The 26,989-nt window shown below is 37.3% G+C and overlaps 1 protein-coding gene across 5 annotated transcripts in view; it reads left to right on the top strand.

Moving 5' to 3' along the window:
* The window catches only part of nrxn2b (neurexin 2b), a 634,570-nt gene that overhangs the window by 212,359 nt on the left and 395,222 nt on the right, over positions 1-26,989 (top strand). For all 5 annotated transcript variants that reach the window (XM_072375804.1, XM_072375805.1, XM_072375806.1 and 2 more), the window contains exon 5: positions 363-380. In XM_072375804.1, coding sequence (XP_072231905.1) covers positions 363-380 — 18 coding nt within the window. The remainder of the gene's footprint in view (positions 1-362; positions 381-26,989) is intronic.

Here is a 26,989-nt window from a genome sequence, read left to right as displayed (position 1 = left end):
GTTTACTGAGGAGAGAGAGAAGCTGAATGTCAACAGGTTAGCTGTTGCCTGAAAGGTTTTCTTGTGACCTTTAAGACTTATCGCATGATGAAAATATGAATACTGCTTTCAGAACATCGTGTGTGGACATTGTTCTCCACCAACTCAATTTAGAGCAGCTTTGTGTTGAAGCCTCACACACAGTGAGACAATGCTCTTGTCAACATAAGATGTTAACTGCATTCTGACTCTCCTTTTTCCCCCAGTGCTTTTATATCTCATGCAGTCGTGACTATGTTCTGGCGAGCAGGTGTGAATTATACTGAATTCTTCTTTTTACTGATCAACGTTTTTTTTTTCCTTCCTTTTCCCTTCCCTTACAGGTGACTCATCTCCAGCTGGTAAGTCTGCTTCCTTCTCTAAATTCTGCCCCATTTTTCATTCGTCCTTTCCGTGTTGCCACCATAGAGAATAGTTTGACATATATAGTGCAGACAGGAATGTGGGAACATTTACATGTACACAAACAAACCACGAAATATCCATGGTAATTTTGTATCTGAACATCTTCTGAAATCAGCATGTGTGCAATAAAGAGTGAAACTTGCTTTCCTAAAATGACTCTTGAAAACACAGCTGCTGAGCTTATTGTTTTCCTCTACCAGTCTGTCGCCATCACTCACTTAAAGCATCATTCTTTGTGCATTGCTGCTATTTGATTTTGTATACTGACCTTCCAGTCTTTTGCACTGCTTACTGAAGAGGCAATTCTACAAGTTAGCTGTGAATGGACAAAACTCTTAATGACTACCTTGCAAGTTCCGTGAACAAAGTTGTCTTTCAATGGAAATGTGCATTTTAAAGGTGTCATTGAATGGCAGCCAGTTTGGAAATTCAATCTGAAATTTGTTGGTTTGCACCAATGATTTCCTTATCATTATCCATGACTCAGTGAGTTGTTCCTCATTCATTTTTATGTTTATTAAGTTGGTAAAAGTGATTCCTGTAAGGGTTATTATTCATATTTTTGTCTTCTGCTTCTACGTTAATGTTGTTTTAAAGCTTTCATTCTTTATTTGTTGCCTTGAGTGGTTGAGTGCTCTCCACTTTTCTAAAGGGACTGGGAGAATTTCAGAGGCACAATTTCATATCCCCACAACTGTTGATGGCTCATTGTCTTCGACCAAATGTCTGATCTGTCTTCCAGATCACTCCAAACTTCACAATGACCTTCCCATTTATAGAGCTTTTAAGTGAGATATTCATTTATGATCAAATTATGTTTATTTCAGAGAGCACCAGACCAAGGTGTGATATTTTCTTGAAACTTTTCTTGAAACACTGACAGAGGCTTTATGTATAATATGCTGGCATGTCACAGTTTGCTAGCTTTCTATCAGCACATAATTTTGAGTCAATGGGGGTAGAAGACATGAGTAAGGGTAGTACTGTGTGCAGAGATGGACAAACTAATGGGATGTATCAACACCTCGCTCAAAGAGTAAGAAAATTAGATGAATAGAGTTAAAAACTCCAGCACACAGCACTTTGTAACTATTGCTTTAGTGTTGTGTCAGTGTAAATGCCTGCTTCTTAATAATTTGCTTTGTCTTGCTCTAGTACTCTCTATACATTATAACATTGCTCTAGTAATCTACAGCACAGCAGAATGTGCTGCATGTAATGAGAAAAACATGCAGTTATTCGATGATGATAAAAATGTTTTTTAACCAATTCCATGGTGTATATTTTCCCCTGAGAGTCTCCTCTGTGATAATTGAAGCATGTCTCCTGATCCACACAAATAAGAAGCTATTTATGTGTGTCTGCTTGTCAAGGTTTGTCCACTGAGTGTTTCGCCCAGAGATCTGATGTTGTCTGAATACTAATGTGTGGGACTGTCTGACTGTAGCAGCTTGGAAACGAAGGTGGGAGTTGGAGCTTGGTTAGGGACTTGTTCATCCCGCGGGGTGCAGTAGAGAGTAGGGGCAAACAATCAAATACCATCTCTAAGCACCCTGCAAGGATCAAGATCGGAGATAGGAAGGAGGAGTAAAAACTGATTAAAATTTGAACAGAGAGGCAAGTGCAAATTAAGTTTAATCTTCATTAAAGCTGCTGGGCAAAAAGGAGGGAGATAATCCAGTTTTGCTGAGTAACAACTTGTTTTTGCATCAGTCTTAACATTTTTAAATGGCTTTGGTTCTATAGGTTCTAGAGGTTCCTCAAACAGGAAACCAGTCATCAATGTTTCTGAGTAGCTCGTATTTATACTACTAATGTTCAGCACAGTTTTGTTCTGCATGCATGAATTATCAAGTAGAACAGTGGTGCAGCAGTCAGAATATGGAAGCTTAATCATGTTCTTCCAAAGGACTTGAGAGGCAACAGCAGTGAATAAAGGCAGCTTACTCATGATTACATTTTTCTTTTACAATGCAGTATATATATTTCATTGTTAGGCTGTCAAACATAACACACTGCACGAACATACAGTCCACACACTCACAGACACAGACATCATTCAAAAAGATTTTTTTCTAAAGTAATGAATGCTGTTAAACCCATTTGGGAATGAATTTTAACATATCTACAAAATTTAACAATGAGTACTGGAAACTCTGTCATCCAGACAGTCCAGCTTTTTTTCCCTCCCACTCTCATGCTTATAAGGCCGGCAATGGCAGAGGTAACTGTTGTAACTGTGAGGCTGACTACACGCAAAGATCATTATCCTTTTGCTGAATTTCAGTTTGACTACAAAAATTGCCAATGGCAAATACATCTCTCTCTGTACATCTCTCTCACCCTTACCAGAACAAGTCTTGTTCTTTATACATCAGACGACTCGTAATTCTCCTTCTCTCTTTTCTAGTAAAAGCAGGCTGGTGAAAGCTGATGTTGCTGTTGATGTTGATGATGCAATGGAAATGGCCTTATCACCACACCTAGCATATAACAATATATATATATATATATATATATATATATATATATATATATATATGTGTGTGTTTTTTTATTTTTCTGTTACTAGAATGTTCTGTAGACAAGCTCCTTTTTGTGTCAGTGCTTTGAGCTTTTTAGTCAATTCTTACTATTCAGCCATCATTTCATAAAGTTTCCAGAGTATTCATTACGCTCAAACATATTTAGACTCTGTGCCCCACTGTGAAATAAATGGTGTGAGTAATGTAGTTTTATAAGACTTGAACTCATTGTCAGTAACAAATATGCTGAACAGCTTTATGGATTCAAATTAAATATCAGCAGTATTGTGACAGTGAAACACTATCATTGGTACTGTGTCTCATTTATCCAGTTCCAAACAACTTTCCTCATTAGAATTCCTTTCATCACCTTCATCATTAAAATGCTGCATACTGATGCAAAGCTCTGTTTGATTGCTGCAGCCTGGCAACTGAACTAAATGAGTCGTATACACCAGCCACAAACATGGAAACCAAGACAATAAAAACACTATTATCCTCAGCACTGCAACCACTACTTCAGTTGTTCTATCTGCTGATAAATAACTCAGCCTTGGAAGAGCACAACAAAACGGGCGATCCACAATGTAACAGTTTAGCCTGTAGCAGCATTTACATACTAGAGGAGGATGGTAATGAGATAGCTACCTGAGATAATTACTACTCAAGGCGTCTGGCTCTTATCCCCTACCACAGGGAAACAGTGTAACTCACTACAATTAAACGGCCACTCATTTGCTCCATTTGAGGCACAATTAATGTCATTTTATGCTCCACTGTGTCTTAACAAAGTAGTGGCTTAGAGAGCAGAAACTTAGACCAGCAAATGTGAAGGAATGCATGGAATATATTCTTACAGACTGAAACATAGACAGATAGGTGTCGAGAAGTAATAACAATTTAAGCTCTGTGTTTTGTTCCAGATTGATACAACACACTGGCAACATGTGTGCAGTTACTACTTGATTAAATTTCCTCTAGCATTGATATGCATCTCGCATGTGAACTACATCCTTCTGCAATTTAGCCGAATAACATCCCTGATCATAATCCTTATTTTTAAAATGTGATGTTGCTACCCACCACTATCCTGATGAAAGAAAGTTATCTGTTATTCCCTGCCTTGAATATTTGCTTTTTATGTGTTGAAATCAGTTAATTAATTTACATAAACTGAATTGAATTTACATACAATGTAAGGAAAAGAATAGCATGGTTGACTATGTAAAACAGTATATAAAACTCTGTCTGTATAATCAATCTGCCATCACTAACACTAAAGAAAGTAAAACCTCTACCAGCCTAATCCAATTCAGTGTCATAGGGAGGGCTGGAGCCAACCCCAGCTGCCACTGGGTGAGGGTACTCGGCCATCAGTCCAGCACAGGGCCACACAAAGACAAACAAGACACAACCATGCATGCTCATACTCACTCCTGGTGACAATTTAAAGTCACCAATTAGCCTAATGTGCATGTTTTAGTTGGAGGAAGCCAGAGTACGTGGAGAGAACCCATGCGTACACTGGGAGAGCATGCAAACTCCACACAGAAAGGCCCCAGCAGGGATTTAAACCGGGAACCCTCTTGCTGTGAGGCAATGGTGGTGAATCCCTAACCACCAGACCACCGTGCAGCCCATAATAAATCCAAACCTTTGATATGTTTATCTTCTGACAATGACTCTGGTCCATGGTCTTTCTTTTTGTAGGCATGATATTATATTTCCATTATATTTCATGCTTGTCTTATCTCAAATGAATAAATTAAAACGTAATATCTTGACTGCTTAGAAAACATTGCATTGTAATGTTAGACACAATGTTTGCCATGTTTGCCATGTTGATCATGTGTGAATGTTTGGCTGAGTGTGCTCAACTAAGTTGTGTAGGAATTCACACTAAGCATAAGAGATCGAATGCGCTGCTAGACGTGCATTGGGGCCAGCATGTGAAGATTAACAGCGTCCGTTTCCATTAGTCTCCGGGTAATTGTTAAGACAGCAATGAGCAGTCCATAGCTCTAATCCTCAATATCAAAGAGAAGTTGAAAGACCACCAGCATTCAGATTCGATTCCCCTCAAAATGTAACTTAATCTTTCTATCTTGTTTAGAGATCATAGCACAGAGATGACTTACTTCCTGTATTTACTGATGTACTGTAATTTGATCAGGGTTCTTCAAATACTTTTTCTTTCAATGCACGTCTTTTGGGATGGAATATATTTTTTTCAGAGTTGGTGTTTTTATGTGGATCTGAAAATGTATTAACTGCTATTAGACCTGGAGCAAAAATTATTTCAAAGGTGGGGGAAAAACGTTTGATGCTTCAAAATCTACAACTTTGGAAAAATTGTCAACAAAGTCTAAAGGTTCAGAGAATACAAGCAAGCTTAAACAAGCTAAATCCTGTATTTTGAAGTTGCACAAATAGGTTATATTTCAGTAGTGATGGGGCTTATCAGAATGAATTATCTCCACAACTCCATAATCTTTCATAATTCTGGAAAATTAGTGCTTTTGAAATGGGTTTAAACCTCATAGGCCTATTTAATTGGAAGCTGTAACAACGTGTAAAACTTGCTTTAGCATTGAGAAATCAAACATCTCAACCATTGTCAAATATCTCTTTGCAATCAGTAATGACAGTGTTAAATAAATGCCATTGTTGTCACAGCATAAAGTTATTTTTTTTCCACAGACAATATAAAAATGCAAAATGAAAAGAAACCTTTATGAAGCCAACTTTTAGATTACATTGCACATACATCTTTTTTTTCATTCTATTTGAGTTCCACTTGACTGTATCACATCTTCATTCCTTTTCCCCACCTGGTCTCAATATAGTCTCCATATTTGCACTTTATATTTTTCTTAGTGTCTTTTTTTGGGGTTAAGCTCAGTTTATTAGGCATTGGAATCTATGCTCTGATTCTACACTTCCTATGGCTTTACTAGTGTGTGCCTTTTTGTGTAAACCTAAAAAAAAGAACAGAAGTGATGCAGAAAGGTAATCCATCATTATGACAAACACTCAGCTTCTGGCACAAACAGCTGCTTGATAAACACAATATTCTAGTTTCTCCATCTTGAATAACCTAAACTGCATGCCTGGAATCAGATTGTATACTGTCACAGCACAGATCTGATCAGATCTATGTTAATACTAATTTAAAAAGACATATAGATTTCTGTCTCTTCACTAATACATTCACAGAAATTAAAAGACTTTTTTTTTGTAACATGGGGAAAATAACATGTTAGACTTTAAATCAGATAAGTGAAGCTTTGGTGTCATCAGTGTCCCAGTTTTCAAAGAAATTAGCACCTTGATAAAGTGTAAATAAAAACAAATATCTTCATGTGATCTGCATTCCAGAAGAATCGTAATGATTGCATCAGTAAATGAATAGCACCGCTCCAACAACATATGAATTAAGCAAATATGTGTTTAGTCATGAAAACATTAGGCCGTTGCTCATTGGATTCTCGTTTTATGTTGTGGATGTATCCTCCAGTTACCTTCTACGGATAACTTCACAATAGATAAAGAAAAGCGGCGATCAGAAAATCTTCTCAAGTATCAAAGCTTCAGCAGCAGCTGTAAAGCACTAATTGTGTTCAGAGCAGTCAGAATAAAATCCCAGCAAAGCCTGGATACGAGAATTTTTGATCACCTGATTCCATCTAATCTTGTACTCACAGATCATCTTATGGCATTCTGACTCCCCATGCCTTGTTTATTCATCCTCATTTGTTGTTTCAGTCATCAGTAATCGGATCTCATGTCATCGCACTTCGTCTAAAGATTCTTACTTTAGAAATATGTTTAAATTCATGCACAGGCACTACTACCCTTTATTCTTCAACCACTCTCGAACAACAACAACAACCAACCCCATCGCTCCCCGATGCCCACAAATTCCCTAGCAGCTGTGTGTATTTCTTAAAGCTAACTGTTCTGAGGCTCCCAGGCCTTGGTCAGCAGCAGTCTGCTTGATAGGGAACCATGAATCAACCTGTCCAAATATGAAACAACGTACATTCACGTGCACACTCATAGCAGGGTCCAGACAGTAGGCACTATGCAAAAGAAAGCATTTTCTTCATTCACTGTAAAAACACATGATTAATATTCCATAGACAAGGTACATTCTACCAGTAGCACAAATTAAATAAATCTACATACATAAGTGGAATGTGTAAGTATTTTCCATTTATGGAGCCACTGACATTCTGTTGATGCTCTACTCTGAGCTTACCTGAATATCTGACTTTCAGAAACAGAGAATGTATGCAGCTCACTGGAAGTGGCACTGGTATGTCAACCCCATAACTTAGGTCAACATGAAACTCAACATAATAATTAACATTGATTTAAATGTTTTGGTAATTAGCAGCCAGCTAAGCCTGCAAAAATATTTAACTTCTGTTTTATTTTAAAGGAGAAGATAAATATTAAGGGATTTATTTCTTAAATTGGCCTCTGTTTTAGAAAAAGCAATTCAACTTTATGATTTTTTTTATAAAGTGATGATTTATTCTGAAATGTTCCCTTTGAAATTGAATAAAAAAATAATTGGTATATTTCGTAAATTGTCTTTTTATGACAACTCGTTTATTTATCAGTAATACGGTCAGATGAGAAAGGAAATGAAATTCAAGGGAGTGCTCCTTTGAATCAGGTGCTCCTATTTTTACAGTTTACAATTTGAAAAGGTTAGCCTGAAGCCAAGTACATGAAAATGAAATACTTCTAAATTTGTCACTTTTGCACCCATGGTATCAGAATTAGCATTGAATATAGCATATAAAATAGAATATAGAGTGTTTTCCTTTTAGCAATGTAGAGATTGAAATTGTGAAGACCCTACATATTACATAACCAGATTCCCTATATTTTGTGATAGATGCAGTTTCTGATGTTGAAAACATTGAGATTCAGCTGTATAATTAAGGATACCATAAAGGCATGTGACATTCCTGTTTAAATTCCCAGGTTTTACATATCAAATGAAAAAGAAAATTGGGCTCTAAGCATTCTTAGAATTATCTACATGAATCTTTGGATGAATCCATAAAACCTTGAATGAAGAAAATGTGATATATTAAATCACCATTATTTGTTTCTCAATTACTGAACCTAAATACAGAAGTAATGTTTTACAGAGTACTATGCAAGTTTTTGCACACACCTCCAGCAGCATCGACTTTAAGTAATGATTTTTTTTTTCTCACGTCGTTGTAAAGGAGTTTTGTCAGACTATACTTTACAACATTATTTCGGTTCATTGAAGTTCGCATTCATTCACAGAAAATCGTTTATGCACAGCTCTTTTAAGGCCCCACCGCACCATTTCAAATCGGTTGTGGTCTGGACTTTGACTAGACCATTGCAACACCTTGATTTCTTTTAGTTTTTTTCAGTCATTCTGCTGTATATTTGCTGCTGTGTTTGGGATCATTGTCTTGTTACATGACACCATTTCAGACAATCTTTAACTGATGACAAACAGTCTCATATTAGACTGTAGAATACTTTGGTATACAGAGGAGGTCAATGTTGATTCAGTGACTGCAAGGTGCCCAGGTCCTGTGGCTGCAAAACAAGCCCAAATCATCAGCCGGGGTTAGGTTCTCACACAATGGTTGCTGTTCGTTGAAGCCAAACATATCTGCTTGGGTCTCATCTGTCAAAATAGACAGAATTTTTGTCAGAAGCAACTTTACCTAAATCGTGCTGCCATGTTCTTTTTAGAGAGAATAGCTTTCTACTGGCAGCCATATCAAACATGTCAGACTTCTTCAATCATTTTTGTTATTGTATTGTCATAAATTTTAACATTCTTTAACATTTAACAGGATTGTTCTGAGGTGTGTAGAGTTTGAGATATAGAATGATTGACTCCAAACTGTTTGGTATTGGCCTTTCCGGATTGATGGAAAGCAACTATTCCTTCTCTAAAATTCTCACTGAAATAAGCTACAGTCTGGTCTGTGAAAATTTACACTCTGTAGGTGGCAAGAGTTGAGGAAAATCTAAATGAATGGCGAGATGCATGTCTTGTCAGCTGGACACTGGACAGTAAAAATAAGCATAGCTACTGACTTTACTTGTAAGTGGTTTTCACTTCGTGATTGATCATTGTATAACTCTTACTTGTGCTTGCACTTGTTAAGCATGAGAAAACAGTGTGCCTGACTGTGAAAGTCCATTAATTTAATGTAAATTAGCAGGTTTTTCAGTATCAGTTTCTGTTGTCTCCCTTGAAAATGTCTGCATTTCACCACCTCTGGAGCTACATTTGTTTTATCCCACCTCGATAGACTACAAATAAAAACCTCCATGGTCACCAGTGCAAAGGTCAGGAGTCCGGTTGGTTGTGTACTGCAGCATTGTATTGCTGGTCTGATACTTTTTGAAGCATTTAGAGTGCTTACTGGTCCCAGTTTCTAGTCTCCTGGCCCTCAAACAGTGTGAATATTTGTTGGATGATTCTTTGGATGTTATTGGTCAGCCCATGAGGTCACTAAAGCTGCCTCCTTCCTGTGTGTCCATGTACATTCCCCAGCTGATGCCGACACACCCACTATAAAGTGTTAACACCAACCTTTTGGCAGGCTGACAAAAAACAAACATCAACGTCATACATTATTTGTCTTTGTTGTTGCATGTTGGCAGTGTATCAGTAAGAGACATCTTGAGATTGATACTATACTGTTGATGTATTATGTAAATTTTACCCTCACAGAAAGCAGTAAACAAGCAGCTTATTACTTCTTCTGGCTGGAGAATGCAGCTTTTCAATCTTGGTAAATGGAGGGTAAAATCTCAAAGGACTAATGTCTACTCATAATTATTGGTTTCCATCATTACCATTGGGCCAAAGGAACAATAAAATTTATGGCAACTAAAGCAGTACCTGCTCAACTCCTTCAGCTCTTTCTCAACAATCCTGTGGTGTTTTAGTAGTTAAAACTTGAGCCAATATTTGCAGCTTATTAATGGAAACTGCTAGACTTCATCAACGCTAGAAGGCTTGTAAGCAAAGAAAGAATGCCATATTAGCTCTGAGACTGGATGAAGCCATGCTATCAGGCTGATACTAATTTCTCACCACACAGTCACAACAGAATTAGTGCTCCAGGAGCCTCAGAGGACATTTTTGCGGGCAACAAGTCTAATTGTTGCTAAAAGTGTCTGTTTATGGAATGAGGGGCAGGCTGTCTCTACGCACAGTTGAAGTATCTTATAGTTTGATATAAATTACTCAGAGATATTTTTTCATCTTATTGAGTATAATGAGATGTTAAATACACTGCGGTAGGGAGTGATTGAACTTTTAATCTATCTGCACTGTTTGCACATGTGTGTGAGCGATCAATAAATGGGCTTGGTGAAAAAGGCATGCAGCGTTAAAACAACTGGCTGATTAAATCCAATGTCCAGAGGACTTTCAAATCGTTTGTTTGGCAGCATTTTGGGTACCCGGCGGAAATGATAAATGGCAGTAGAGTGACTGATAAGACACGGACAATATGCAAGCATTGTATGAAAATAATGCCATACACCGCGGCAAAAAGCTCATGCTTACATCATGCATTTAAAGATTTATAACAGAAACTTTCAAAATTACGGAAGCCCTAAAGGGTTTTACATACATACCATTTTCCTGTGATAACGAGATAATTTTCCTCCGTTTTCTCGTGATAACAAGATATATTTCCTCCGTTTTCTTGTGATAACGAGCTAATTAATTTGAGATCTCGAGAAAACAAAATGATAGTCTAGATGTCAGAGGAGCAGGAGACTATCGTTTTGTTTTCTCGAGATCTCAAAAGAATTATCTTGTTAAAGCAGAGGAAAATTATCTTGTTATCACAGGAAAACGGATGGAATAAAATGTATGTATGCATGACCTTTTAGAGCTTCCATACAGATGCATGTGCAGCTCGGTTAAATAAAGGTCTGTTGGTCCAGTCATATATTTTGTCATGGTAGTTTTCTTAAAATCTCGTCTCGTTCTCGTGAACCCAATATCGTGTCTCGTCTCGTGAGCTGAGTGTATCGGCAAACCTCCAGTACTTACAATTACATATACAGTACAAGGATTTTTCACTCATTGAAAGTATATAGAATTTCTACTGTTATTGACATAACAATACCCCCCAAATAATCATTATTTTGGCTTGTCACCGATGTCACCTCACTGGAGAAATATATAACATACACTTCATACAGCACATATGGAGGACTTTGTTTACTTTTTGTAGTGAGAGGAAAAAACATAAGGAGGGCTTTGGATGCTAATAAACTCTTGAAATGATAATCAAATTAAAAATAAGTGTGTGGTTAACAGTCTGCAGAACACCAGCAATAGCTTCTGGCGGTGAGATCTTCATCTTCATGTGCAAATCCTGTGCCATCTTTCACACCTCAAGAAATAGGATGTCATCCTATTTTGGGTGTGAAGGGTAAATGATCTGCTTATGAGCCATGATCCACATTTTCAAAAAATTGCTTCAAAAACATCTTTATGAGACGCATAGTGTACTCTGACTGGTGCTGTGTACTTTTTATGTGTTTAAAGTGTGAGCGTGTGAGAGCTGAATGATCACGGCATTCTGGTCTTGAATACATAGAGCATCCTTCTGAAACCTATGTGCAGCACTCAGGAGCTTGAATCAAAGTAGATTTAAGAGAGGCGAGTGTTGGAGAAGAGTGAGGGTTTATAACTCTGATTGCCATGCCCACCTCTCATAATGAGGTGCATTACAGAGCTGATGTTGTAAGATTAGAGTGACTTAAGAGACATGACCAGCCTTGCAGATCAGAAGAGAAGGAAACGAAGCAGGGGGGTAGAATAAGTGGTAGGGTATTGAAAGGAGTGAAGCTGAGACAGAAGTGAATAAATGGAAATGAAGAAGATGAAGAAGAGAGACAAAAAATTGGATTGTGGATGGTGGAGATGTGGGGTATGGGAAGAAAAGTGGATGGAAGGGAAAATAAAACTGACAGAGGTAATATCTGCATTCCTGTCAGTATATAAGAACGGAAAAGAAGCTCTCAGTTATTAAAGCGTTGACAGCCTCTGACAGCGATATTGCTCCATTTTGCTTTGGCCCCATCACCACACTGACTGGAATTCAAAACAGGCTGAGATGTTATGTAGCAGGCTGACAGGTGATTGGCCCTTTTTACCATTAGAAATGCCAGTAATTGCCAGAAAGAAGAATAGAAGGAAAGAAAAAAAAAAAATTTTCCAGCAGCCTGCTTGTTGGAGTTGGCTTTTACAGTTAAGGTGATGTGTCCAATACGGATAAAAATATGCGCTGTACAAATGCCAAAATACAGACTGCAGTCACAGTGTTTTAAAGCTAACATCTAGAAAATTACTCAAATTAGCCCCAAATGTATTGCACATTAGCTGCTGAGTATGAACCAAAGTCATTGCAGGTTAAATTATTAGAAAACTAAGGGATAAGTGAATGTAAAATTGCTACATACTTATTGTCCAAAGAAAACTTTTTAAATTGTTTTTTTACGCACAAATCTTTATATAAGCGATATATATAATCATTGTGATCTTTCATTGGATAATGTAATCACACTTACAAGGTTTTTGTGATCTACTTGTGCAAGACGTTTACAGTTTCTCTGTTAACTTCTATTTTTGTTAAACAATGCATGGACACATTATGTTGACCCCCACAGCGCATTGGAACCTTAAAAACGAATTATTTTCCAAGGACAGTGTGTCATTGATGGTGCATCTTTGATAAATTGACCAATGACTGCGCTGAATCACAGAAGCCTCTGTGACAAACGCTAACATGGTTTAATGGGCATAAGAGTGGGTGACCTTCCACATACACCTTCATCACTGTTTGACTGTGAGGCTTCAGCGCTGTGTGATATTTTTGTTTTTAAAGACAGCTTGTGTGTCTTTAAAAAAAGAAGAGTGCTCAGAAGAAGAAGGTGCTTTTTGTTGGTGACACAAACGTTAAAAAAAGATGAATGTGTTACTGCTTGCCCTGCTCGCAATAAGTTTAAAGAGCTTTTATTGATATTGTTATTTCATAATGAAAACCCGAAAAGCATGAATAATGTCTGTATTTGCTCAAATAGAGCTAGGTTTAATTATGCGTGTGAGCACAAACAGCCTTCCTCGAGGTGTAATCTATAGCACACAGTGTACACCGTTTAGTACATGCAGGATGATTGCAAACACCTGAACAAGAGGCCAATCAGCTCACAGTTGACGTGTCCAGAATATCAACGTTAGATGACAAAAACGATAAGAAGAGGAGGAAAGAAATTCCAATAAATAACAGTTTTCAACAACAGCACTAGAGTATATACATCAAGAACATAATAAAAAAGGGCTGAAATCATTTTTTAAATTTACTTCTGGATAAACTGTGGCCTGCCTGTGGTGCGGATATAACATTTTTCTCTTACAATTGATTTCATATCATCTTTTTTTAATGTTTTTTAGGCCCTCAATAACAAGGCTGTTGTGAACTATAAATTACGCATGTGTTAAGCTTTAGGGTGATTTTAATTTTTTTTCTAGCTGCCTTATTGTAAAAACTATTTTATTTTATTAACTATTTTACTAGGGTGCTAGTAAAAACTTATTTACTAGCACCCTAGTAGATAATTTGTTGGCAAAAAAACAAATATTTCAAATCATAGCATTGATCAATTTGCTATTTGCTAATTTGATTGGCAAAAGCCTCATTTGGAAGTACTTTAATGATCAATGAAGTTAAGTGTGCAGGGAGAGGATATTGCGTGAACCTTTTTTGTAATGTGGAGGCACTTGTAAATAGCCATGTGCTCAAACAGAGCACTCACCTATTGTTGTTTTCCACTGCAACTATCAAAGTCTTTGCAAAAGCCCTGAACCCTGAATCTCAGTCGCTGACAAGCTTAAACCACTGGTAATAGAGTAAAATGTTTTTATTCACAGTAAAATATGTAAAAGATCCAGTAAAAGATGGTAAAAGATGGTGTGTAAGATATTATTCCAAGTGGATATATATATACATGAACTACACAATACAGAGGCACTATTTGAGCAAGTTGTCTTTTTTTCTCTTTGCAACCATTGCAAACTTGCACACATTTTGTCTTAATAAGTGTGCCTGTGGCCCTTCTTCAGGTTTTATTTTCAGATTAAGTATGATTCAAAGGTAATGAGTATTTGTCAAATTAGTTGAACTTTTGTAAGTGACAGCTGCCACCTTTCTCAGAAGAGAGGTTGCCAAATTTCCTGAGGCAGAGTTCATGAGGATCCTGTTTGACAGGCAGGAGTCTGCTGAGAAAATAAAGATGAAAGTAACTGAAATGTTAGTGTTTTGATGTAATATTGCAGAGAGCTGTTTAGACATTCCATGAAGTTAAGGTATAGTATCAAGCCTCATCTTATTAGTTATCCTCAGCAAAATATGGAGGCACATTGGACGCCATTAGTGTCAGATAGCATCACGGCTGAAGCTAATCAGGTAGCACTGAGCGGAATTTGACAGTTAGCTTGCTCCCTGTAGTGGCAGGCAGCACTTTCATTATTCATCAGGACAACATGCTCCTGCAGAGTGTGTGGTTTCATTGGCTTTTATACTGTTGCTGCTATTTCCCACTATCAGAGCTCTTATATTACAATACTAGTGCCTGCTAAGCATGTGACACATGTGATGAGAAAATTAGTGAAGTATAATTAGATTGAATTTTGAATGTGATTCTGCGTACTTGGACGTTCGAGCAGTATCAACTATTATTGTACCATTAAAAACACTGGTTATGCCTTTTGGTCCACTAGTGGCACTGAAAGCATGTCACTTTATTAGGCAAAAAAATGATTTCCAAAACATTAAAAACTAACAAAATTATATTATAAGAATAACTGGGTTTGGAGCCTCTCATGTTCTTATGAGCTGTCAATTTGTTTTTATGTGTTTTCAGTACATTTGTTTGCTTTATCAGTCAATGGTAATGTGTTTGTTCTCAAACAGTTTTTGTATAGTTTACCTATTAATTCTATTTATTTATTCATTTTCTCTGATGATGCTCAGATGACATACCAGGTTTACTCATAATTATCACCATCCTAAGCCGGTTTTGTAATCAGCTTGGCTGAGGATTGGCTGCATATGAATCCTCTTCTCTGATTGAGAACAACAATATGCTGGTGCCCACTTATCAGTTGTTTTTTTTTTGTTCACCGAACAGGATGTAGATGAAAGATCCCGAATGTGGGCATTTTTTTCCCTATCAGAGATTTGGTTTGGATTGATGGAATTATTGTCATACAAGAGGGGGTAGAGTGTAGATATTCCATGGTTTTTGCTCATAAGAAAAGTGAGTACTCATGGGTGAGTACGCATCAAAAGCAGTAAATAAATGGCACATTGAGTATAAAAGCTACATATAGATTGTTTGCTGCTGTTTGCAATTGCTCGCACATTCTCAGAGAATATCCAGCGCCATTCTAATTTTACCTTTGTCTTGAATTATTAATAACCTTTTTGACAGGTACATCAAAGCATGAAAGAAAACTATGATTTGCTGTAACACAAAGGAATGTGACAAAGCAAAGGCAGAGAAACAAAGAGAACAATAGGTTTTACCATTGTATTTTTCTATTACAGTACCACTTCAAGTGTTGCAGATTCTCTTTCTTTAGTGGTTGTGTGCTCCTTGCTTTTTTCTCAACAGAGTGTTACATTTAGCTGGAGGCTTCCTTGGATTGCAGTCTGGTACAATTTTGAAGTCCTTTGTGCTATTTATTGTTTACAAATCTGTTGAAGGACCATTCCATTTTCAAGTATCTGCTTTTTCTTACATATCTGGAAGCCCAAGTATTCTGTGTAGATATTTATACTGTTTTTCTGTTGCACTAATATAAATTTTTTCTATAACCAAAAGAAGTGACTAGACCTATATGACCTGTATGACTCATAGTCTGAGTAAAGTATAAATAAATCTACATTCTGAACTTGTCATATCATATACATACACATTGTTAATCATACAGCCAAACATGACTAATTTGATTAAAGCCATCATAAAGTAATTACAAATAGGTATCAAAATCACTGGAAAATGAGTGCTCTCTGTTCTCAGATGCTGGGGGATGTCTGCACAATACCTTGACTGACAGATTTCAGATCATCTCAAATGAAACACTCACGCAAACAGAGTGGAGTTCATTTTAACAAAGCAAAATGGTTACGTGTGAAATACCAAATGCATGCTGTAGATATTAGTATTTTTGTTTCCAACATTGTTAAATCGTGAAACTTACATTTTCATGGTGGCTATGTCCTAGCAGCTGAGGCAGGCATACATTAGTGCAGTGTGAGCACACCAGTGGGGCAATATGACTCAGCCTGGCAGTTTCAGCAGTGTATCGGTGTATCAATTTATCTCAGATATTTCTGTTGAAACTTTGTAAAAATATCAAGGGAGTAATGAGGTGGGTGTAGGTGCTGATCCTTAACTCAGCCCTGCATCACATTACCCCTGAAACTTCGCCTCCATGAGTAGGTGTGCTGCACTGGAACCTCTGTGATCCATTGCTGGCTCTGCTGGTGTTTTGCTAGATCTGCATCAATGCCGCATTTCAGTTTCACTCACAAAATTAAAGCAGCATTTTTTTCTTTTCTCTGTTTGTTGTCTTTGTTCCACTGTAATTTAAGTAGTTCAAGTTCTGCTAATTCTGCCATACAGGGAAGATGCATATCCATGATGAACGCCATTATGAAGACAGAACTGTCAGCTAGCTGCAGCAGGTCCCAATCAGAGACCAATGCATTATAATGAGCCTATTTATAAAGTTTTTGCATTAGGGGTGGGGTTAGCTTTTGCTCACCTAATAAACGTAACTCTCCTGCAGCATGGATTCATGATTTGGATGTTTGCTCAAAAATTCCCAAGCAGCTGATGAAACACTGCACGGCTCCACAATTCAGTAAAACACAGTTTTTTTTAGCAGCTAACATATACGTTTTCATACACATATTTGAATTTGCTTTATTCAAACTTCAAAATGTGTTACTATATTTGTAATCAATCAGTATTTAGTTACGTTAGATAAACTGTTAAGATGGTGGAAAGCAGTTTGTTGTACTTATAATAGGTACTGAGATTAGTCTGTCTTGTGGTTTTCTTGGAAAATATTGACTGGTGTTCTTTGAGTATTCACAGACACATTCCCTTTGAATTGTTCACAACAAGGCCACCTCAGATTGAGTCTCGCATTGTTGTCCACAAAAAACTCCTGCACACATGATACAGCTTTACAACTGCTACCGTTCACTGTCCAAAGGCTTTTAATAGTGTTAGGGAGCCAGAGGCCTTTTTGTACAACAGCACTTCTGACAATACAGCTCTGATTGTGATTTGGAACAAACAATAGTGCTGTGATTTGAGCCACTTGGTCAGTGATTGCTGCAAGAGCAGTCTTTCTGATTTCTCACAAGGGACAACATCAACAAGCCACTCCATATTCAGGTTGTTGGGATAATGTAAGAAACATAAGTAACTTAAGACAAGTAAAAAAAAAAGAAGTCTGCAACTGCCATAATGAATGCTACACCACTGGAATTTGATCAACAACCATATTAACCCCCTGCAGATCCCATCATTCTCTTGTTTTCTTCAGAAAGCTGTAAAAAGCATTATAATTGTATAAATTGTAAATCTAATCGACAAAGGGCCTCATTAAATCTAACATTTTAAATAATTGCACCATGTTGGGGTCTCAGTGAGCGACAGGGAACTCATGGGTGTGTAAGTTTTGAGTTAAACGAGCACAGTGAAAATTGAGAGCTCATTATTTGGTCAATACCTGCCACTCTACACTGCTTCCACCTGCAGGTGGAGGTGTGACGCAAACACTTGAAATTCCCTCAGCCAGACAGTGACAGATGACTATCGTCCCTCCTTGTCATGGTGAAAACAAGCCAATATTAATGTACATTCACAAATGGGTTAGGGCGCATAACAGTTTTTCTTTTTCAATATTTTCACTGATTTATTGAAATCTGACCAAATTTCATTTTGATTTCAAATTCAGGCTGACCATTGTGAGCCATAAAAAATGCTATTATATGTGTAGTCATAATGCAAAGACAGATATGCTGTCAGTTTGCGCTTATGACTAAATACAATTAGGATCTGAGCTGGAGAAACAGAGTGTTGTTGTGGACATCAGGGCTCTCATGTATGCTTTTGCGTGTGTTGACTTTCCAAGACTAATTAGACTTCCCTCAAAGCTTTGCTAACATCAGAGGACACCAAGGCGCTGCAAGACAGATGCATTTGATGGATCTGTTCAGCAGCCCTGCCAGCTGCCAGCCACACAGATACTTTGGCTCAAACAGAGACAATAAAAAGTCTGCTTTTGTTATTTCGACAACAATTCAACAATTGCTTTTTTTTTCTCGCTTTACATAGGTCCTTTCCTTCCGATATTTAAGAAAAAAAACATTAAATTAAGGCATTTGTTTAGCAGAGGTGATTTAACAAAGACATTTTTGAAGTAGGTATGGAATGGTGTACTTTGGCAATGAAAAGCAGAGATTTATCATTTTCACCAATTAGATGGCAGAAGGAGCTCAGGCATGGAACTGCATGAGAGTTGTGCATCTGAGTTACATTTGCGCCACAGAATTTCCTGTAGCGTTGCGATCTGGCAAAAGGAAAAAATAAAATATTTTTCAAAAATCAGCTAGTGTAGATTTTCTACAAGAGGGTTGTTATCGGTATCTATTTAAGTCCACTGTCTTCAAAAAGTAAGCTTGAAAGCACAGTTTGGTATGAAAAAAGACTTAGACTTACAATGGATTATACAAAATTAATGCAAAATTAGTAGGTTTTGGCATCTATTCTTAAAAGGCTCTTCAGTGAAAAACGTGAAATTGAATTGAAGATATTTCTCATGTTGAATTAATTATAGTATACAGCGCTGAATATCAGAATACTACAGCTACCACACTCTTTGCAGAAAAAAGTGTTGCTCACATAGATGAAATAGACAACATGGTCTCATTTTCCATGTGATAAATGTGAACACAATTATACAGAAGGGACATTTCAAATCACCTTAAAGTTACCATCTAAATATGACAATATATGGTATTAATCATCAGGCAAGCAGAACATCATGACCACAGACTTAATATTGAGCAGGTCCTCTGAGGCGTCAGGGCAAAGATCATCTGCGGGTTTCCTTGAGTGCCACGTATTTGGTTGTTAGCAGTAGGTTATTAGCTCCCAAACCAAAATGAAAAATGAGATTACGAATAGATTAAAAATTTTCCTATTTTGTGCTTTAATTAAAAGTTATAAAAACGTGGGTTTTACATTGAGGCCTCAAGTCTGGTGTAAATGTCCAACTTTTGTTCTTCAGCAATAAAAATCAGTACTTTAAACTAGAGATGGGTATTTTAAGGTATTTTTTAACTAGACTGGTCGATTAGTTGTGACATCATCAGTAAATTAACATTATTTATACCTGCTGTCACACAGCCGTTGGTTTAGCTACAACGAAACCAGTTATTTTCGATGTCTTTCCATTTGGTCTTTTTACTCCTGAAGCGCAGCATTTTTGTGGAGGTTTAGTAAGTGATCATCACCAAGTGATCATCATTGTATGATAAATCAAACACACTTACACTACTAAATTATTGTAAATTGGTCATTTGTACTCACTCTCAACATGGAAAACAAACTAAGAAATGCATATGATGCAGCTTTTAAATCAAAGGTGATCAATCTGAGATGAGATTGTGAGAGCGACTATGAAGAAATTGAAGTGAGTGACGAAGGTCTGAGGCTGTTCAATTCGGACACTGAAGAAAATGACTTTGATTGGTTTTAGTGCACAGGAGAAAGATGAAGAAGGCGATCAATGACTTTTCCTAGTACGCTATTGTCTTTTTTTTAAACAGCCATGTTAAAGGTACTATTAAAAAAAAAAAGAATTTGCATTATGTATTTGTTTATGTTACAATAGGCATTTAATTAAAAGTTTAAAAATCCTTACCTGTAACATCTTTCTGTGTAAATATCTCATATTACAATGTGAACACCCACGGCTTATATTCAGGTATATAGTCCGGAATTTACGATAGTCAATTTGTCGTGCACATCCCTACTCTAAACTAAGGCTTTCCCAGCTTTTATTATTTTATATGTGTACAGGTAAAGTATAGTTTTCACCATAACAACAACATAACTCTACGACATTCTTTGGTTTAAATGTATTATGTGAAAAATATTGGCCTCCGTTGTTGTATGGGTGTGGATCTTGAGAGGAAATTCAGTGAGTCTACTTCTTTTGCAAAACATTGTAGTAATCCACAGTTAATCCAAATGGTTTCTTTTGCTGAAGGTGGTATTCTTTGTATTTCCTGCTGAATTTCTTGCCTCTCCATACTGATTACCAACAGTGAAAAGGTAACTCAGAGATCTCCTATATACCCAAAGTCTCAGGACCAAGTTTGTGAACAGTCTCTGGGTTACTTTTGCCCAGTGTTTCTCAATTCCGATCCTCATGACCCACTACACCTGAGTCAAATGAAGGGCTCCTTATCAGGCCACTGCAGAGCTTGGTGATGAGCTGATCATTTGAATCAGGTGTGGCAGAGGAGGGAAACATCGAAAACATGCAGGGCAGTGGGTCATGAGGATCAGAATTGAGAAACACTGCTTTAGCCACACTTTTTTAACTTTTTAACTTTTCTTCTTTTCTTTCCCATAACACTACTATTTGTTACAATACTGGTATATAAAAACACATATACCCACTATGACTGTATGCCTCAGAAAGTGATTGAGTTAAACAGTTGACGTACATGTTTACCTTTTTATTTTTCAATGATAACATAATAGATACATCCCTGATCAAGCTCCTGTTTGAGCTACAAATATGTAAATATTTGATGCAATGCTGAAAAGTGTCAGGAACTCAACAAGCATAAGGAAGATATGAAACTGCAGGTAGAAAGCTTGTGTGGGTGGACAAATTGATATTGTATAGAGAAAGAACTGGCTAGAAAGAATTTAGAGATGAGGTGGCAGCACTGCGCTGGATGAAGAGAGAATATCAGAAGGGTGAAGCGGCTTTCTTCTCTTGGCAGGGTTGGAGAGGAGGGCAGGGAAACAGCAAAGGTCTGGAGTTGGGCAGGACAGCATACTCACTATCTGATTCAATGATACTGGATGCAAGAAACAAAAAGGGTGTCATTGCCTCGCTATAGAACATAACACCTCTGCCATTTCTCTGCTCTCTCCCTCTCTCTGTATACGTGTGTGTGTGTAGTAGTATATATATGCTTTATATATGTGTGTGTATGTATTAGGTTGTCTCGAGTGATGCATTTCAAAAGATTTCTAACTGTCATCATTATACTAATTTCCTGAGGAAGAATTTTGTTTTTGTATTCTTTACGGTTATAATTAAAAGCTTTATCTATTATATGGCCCATAAGTACTATACTACTACTGCAGTCAGAGCATGGCTGCCACAATGTAATTGTTAAGTGAGGTGCAGCTTACTTATCTAACAAACAGTCATATAACTTTGGCTTTCAGTATGGAGTCAGGACTGCAGACTGCAGAACTAAGGATTGTCTGCACCTTCTCATTTCATCCAGGATCAGACGATTGTTTCCCTTCCATCTCAACAGAGTCCACATAAGGAAAACAATTGGAGACAGTGTTTTTGGAGTTTCACCAGCTTGATATGAGCAAAACTCTCCATGGATAAGTCTAGCCCATGTGTTTTGGATCTTCCTCAGCAGTAACTATGTTGATTGCATTGATATATTTTTTTCAAATACTCCTCAGCCTGATGGCAACCTTTTGCTTTTTGAAGGAGCAGGCCAGTGGTCATTCTAAAGAGTTGAGCAAATTAATAAAGCCAGCAGTAGTTAGATAATATTTGCCTGTGGGTATGCTATGTAATACTCTTTATTCTTCCATGAAGGAAAGAAATTACTATTTGAAGTCACTTAACATGAATTGTTAACCATGTGGAGGAATTAGAATAACATTCCAGGTTTTATTGAAATTTTGAACACTTTTTCTCTGAAAGCAATTGAGTTGTGTTGTTTTTACACTGATTTGTTCACCCTGCAGACAAATTATTTGGTTTTCAAAATTCCATTTGCATTGCACATTGCTGTGTTTCATCTCCACCAGGCTGCTTAGTGTGGCAGTGTTATTTTGAATCACTGTTAGACTCTACAAGACTACAAGGCAAAGTTTAGCTGTGTGAATATGAACATTGATGGCATCTGCAAAGATTTACTGAACCCCCCTAATGAACCTGTTAACTCCCCTCTCTGCTATTAGTAAAGGGATTTGTAAACCTTGCAGCTCTTCACAGCTTTAGCTGCCTTAGTATCAGCTTTCAACTGTTTCAACTGTTTGAATGTAAAAACCTTTGTCCAAGTAGGCTGCATCCACTAACTGATTTTGTGAGTAGTTTGATTACTGGTTTTTCTATAGTTCTAGCAAATCCAGAAGTAATGTGTCTCATTTTCAACTTCAGCGAATCTGAATAAATTTTAAATAAAATTTTAAATCAAATGGATATAAGGTGGTATATTTAGAGGTCTACATATGTAATTTCTGATGCTTAAACAACTTGTAGATAAAGTTGAGTATTTGATGGGAACTGGTGCCATATGTTAAGACTAAAAAGCAAAACGAATAAAAATGTATGCAGTATCACATAGTGCTGAAGTCTGTAGGAATACATTTTGTGGGACATGACAGGTTCTCTGTGTTTGACGTGTAACAATGTTGCAACCATGACTGCAGCCATTTTCTCACATTCACTGTAGCTCTGAAATTGTCCAGACATATCCTGGAGGAGTTGAATGTGAGAATGCAAATGTCCAGACTAATACAAAGTGTCGATAACGTTCAAAGAAGTCCATGGGAGAGAAAAGCTGTTAGTCGTCAAGGGAATTCATGGTGAATGAATGTGTGCTGATGCAACATGTTCTCGTCCCTATGCAGTCACATATTGCTGTTTTAGTCCCTGAAGTCTCTTACATAGGCACATGCCATTTGATGTTGTTGGATTGATGGAATGGACTCACAAGTATTACACTTCAACAGTAAACAGAGCAAACATTATTCTGCAGCATTTGCTCATGACAGACTGCAGGGCTCTTATAGGACTGCGAGGTGGGGGAAATAAATCACACTTGAGATTCTAGTTTGAAATCACTGTCAGAAAGCTATTCTTTCTCTTCAGTGTTTACACTTGGTTTCACTCATTGTTTGGTTAGGTTGAGTTAAATTCAATTACGATTAGGTTCAGAAACTAAAAGTAACTGGTCAGATTTTTTTTTTTTAATTGTGGTGAGAGCACTTGTTAGTCAAGTGGATTGGTTTATGACACAGAAACACATAGTGGCAAAATGTCATTGTATGATGGCAGTAATTATGTAGGTGATGCCATGTAAAAAGCAAATTACAAGCTTTCCATTCTAAGGTTTTAAACATCAGCACACTATGAAAAAAAGATCAACAGACGCTTACCGGCTATTAAAATTCAGTAAATGCAATATCAGATGAAATACAACACATTACATTTTGCACTATATCATAACTGAACAAAACTAAGCCAAAATGGAGACGCTATGTTAAGATACACCCCATTATTCTTCTTGATTTTGATGAGCCTATAGAACCACCTTTAGCAACAATTATTCATATGAATCATTGTCTGTATGATGTTACCAGTCTCACATGATTGTGGAGGAATTTTGGCACACTTTTCTTTTGGTTTATGGCATTTGTTTAAGCACAACTCTCTTGAGGTCCCATGGCAGCATGTTTAATTGGGTTGAGTTCTGGACTTTGGCTGGGTCATTGCAACACCTTGATTCTTGTCTTTTTAAGCCATTCTGCTGTAGATTTCAGCCAAGCTTTAGCTGACAGACAGATGGCCTCACATTTAACTCTAGAATGTTTGTGCTGATATGCTGTTTGGTTTTCACCAAATGTGGTCCTGTGCATAATGGCCAAACACGCACCTAAACAGTCCAGATCAGCAAAATTGGCCAAACCTGTTTTTATGGAGGTGGGCATACTTAGCCTTCCTATGAGAGCAGTAAGGGTGGACTTATTTTTCACATATTGCTTCAGTGTGTGGAATACTGCCACATTTGGGCTTAGATTTAGTTAAATTACTAATGACCCAGTGTGATATGTAATGTGTTGTTGTTAATCTAATGTGACCTAATTATTAGAACTGATGAAAACAAAATGTTTTTGTTGGAATCAAAATCTCGTTTCTCTCTTTTATTTTTAAAATGACTCTACAGGGCGTGCAATAAAAGTGGTCTACATTTTTGGTCTACATTTTCTTCCATATGAATGAGCATAGACCAATAATTTTTAGGCTAACTAGTTCATTTGTAATACTCGTTTTAGTTCAATAAACTCTAAAATAGTTCAAACGACTCCAGCGGGACTTTGATCCGTGTTCATAAGAAATAGCTTTGTCTTTGTTGAAACTGTGATGTCCAGTGTGATAACCTCGCCCAAAGTGAGCTGTACTACCCTGCAGCAGTGACAATGTACAGTGATGTTCAAACCACTTCTCAGATCTGTCACCTTTTTCAACCCACTGGAGTTTGCAGGTCTGCATCAGTTACAGCTCAGTATCTGATGCACAAAATCTCTGAGGGTCTCAGTATCTCACTTTATGTTTCAACAGTTACACGTTAACAAATATTATAGTAATTATTCATTAAAACAAGGACATTATGTGACTGTTGAAACAGTAATGTTTCTCTTGTCCTTAGCCCAAACTTTTGATATGAAAATTAAAAAAGATCTCCAGGATACGGATGTTATTTCAGAACATCATTGGTGGTCTCACTCTGGAGGGTCTCGTCTTGGATCACACACAGCATCCGGTGTAGGTCACTACCAAATGTTATGCAATCAAATTATCTACAGCTTACACAAAAATGGCCTGAAGGGATCGTGTAATTTACATCTTTTGTTAGGAACTGTGAGTGCATGCGTGACTGAGCATGTTATGCATTTCACGCACCCAAGTGGGGAAGGAAAAAAAAAGTTGAGATTACAAATACAGCAAATTGCGATGTTTTACATAGAAGAAAATTTAAAATTCATCATATATTTTTTAAAGTTAGTGTTTAAGTTAGACTTTCTGTCTTGCTCAGAGATAACCATTACGCTTTTGAATTTCATATTGTGCTTGTATGTGTTCATTTGTATCCAGCCTATTTTTGGAAATCTCCACACTGCCATTCACATCAGTCCATGCAGCTCATTAGGGCTAAGGGCACATCTTAAGTCTGCTATCGTCATGGCAACACTTAAATTAAAGTACTCAGGGTATCTCTGGTGCCTTCACCTTCCAGACACAAAATAATGTGGAATATGTGTGATATTACCAGGCTGAGAGGTGTATTTGTGTGTGTCTGTTTTTGCAGCATGATGTATGCATATATTGAATACCTACCTGCACATCTGAGAAGAGGCTCACCATAGGTGATGATCCAAATTGTTACGACCTGTGGATTTGGCCTAAGAGCCACTTGTGCTCATCTTGAAACCCTAATAAAAGTTGTCTGTCCTACAACAGTAACCAAAGCCGCTCATCACATGAGGGGATGAGAGCCAAGTGGGGCAGCAATTTGTATGCGCAGAAACACTCTGGCTGTCATGAGGTGGGCTAACCCAGGAGATTAAGAACCCGTCAAGGCTTTAGTGTCAGGAAGAGATCGTGTTTGGGTTTTAGTGATCAGCACTAGCTGCAACATGACAGTGTGATAAACAGGGGACTCAGACTGCATGTCTTGGTTGATTTAAATACTGCACTCCCACCCTTTCACACTCACCTCACTATTAACGGGGCCGTAGCTGCTTTGAAGGATGCACTCTCAATGCCTCATGAAATATCTTGCTTTGGAAGGGCAGAGCTACTAGAGGATGATGTACGGCTAAAGATAAAGAGAGGAGGCCCGATTTACTGCTTAGAGTTGTGACCAGAAATTAAAACTATCATACACTGCTCAAGCAGAGTATGCTTCTATTCACCGGCAACAAAATACAAGATCTGATCAATTTATTCTCAACTCGCATCCAATTAAACCCGATTTTATTTTATTGTTATCATAATGAAATTGTTTGTTCTGCTGACATAGATTCATTTAAAAACTAATAATAATAAAGTAAATGAAACATCTTGACATTTTGCCCACTGTCACACCCCTCCTGGCAGTTTTGTTTGGGAATATGTGTGTGTGCTTTACATGCTGTTAGACAGTGACTTTGTCCGTAGTTTTCCTCTTTGATTTGTCTGTTTGTCAGTACCCTAGCTTTGTTGTAAAAGGTCACTCTCAATGTGGATGTTTTCAACCAAGTTGGATTTCTCTGCCAGTACCATTATACCCGGTTGACTTTGGGCTGATCATGGGTAGAGAAGACATTGGTTTTAATGACCTAAGTTTTTGTTTTGAACAGCTTTAGGGAAATTGTTTTTCTACATATTCTTTTTCCACACAGAACAAGAAACAGCAAAATAGCGCGTGTTTCTGTTGAATTGAGTCCTCTGTGCTTCCTGCGTGCTTTATGTTACCCATTTGAGATCCTCTTGAATGAAACCTCTCCTTGTAATACAAGTCATTATAGGTTATGCTTTATTCTGTCAAAAATAGGAGTCAGTATCCACTAGACAAGCACTAATCCAGCTTGGTGTAGCTTCTTCTATCTTCTCTTCTTCTATTAACTTTGCCTGATTCTTTTCACTTAGTTGGAAAGAATGAATAAAAAGTATAGCTAGCAGTAAATTAGGGCTTTAGGCTGCAAGAATGTATTACTGGAACTAGTGGACCAGGCTTCACCAATGAGTACAATACTGCATAGGATCTTTACTCAGATTTGTTTCAGTTTTGCTTTACAAGCTTTTAGCACCTGATGCTAACACACAAACTGTCTAATGGTTTCAAATACAT

Source organism: Leuresthes tenuis, unplaced genomic scaffold, assembly GCF_036924035.1.
Source record: "Leuresthes tenuis unplaced genomic scaffold, fLeuTen1.0.hap1 SCAF_22, whole genome shotgun sequence".
In the NCBI taxonomy this organism is placed as follows: Eukaryota; Metazoa; Chordata; class Actinopteri; order Atheriniformes; family Atherinopsidae; genus Leuresthes; species Leuresthes tenuis.
Note: the sequence above shows the minus strand (reverse complement) of the source record. Positions and strands in the feature narration are given on the sequence as shown.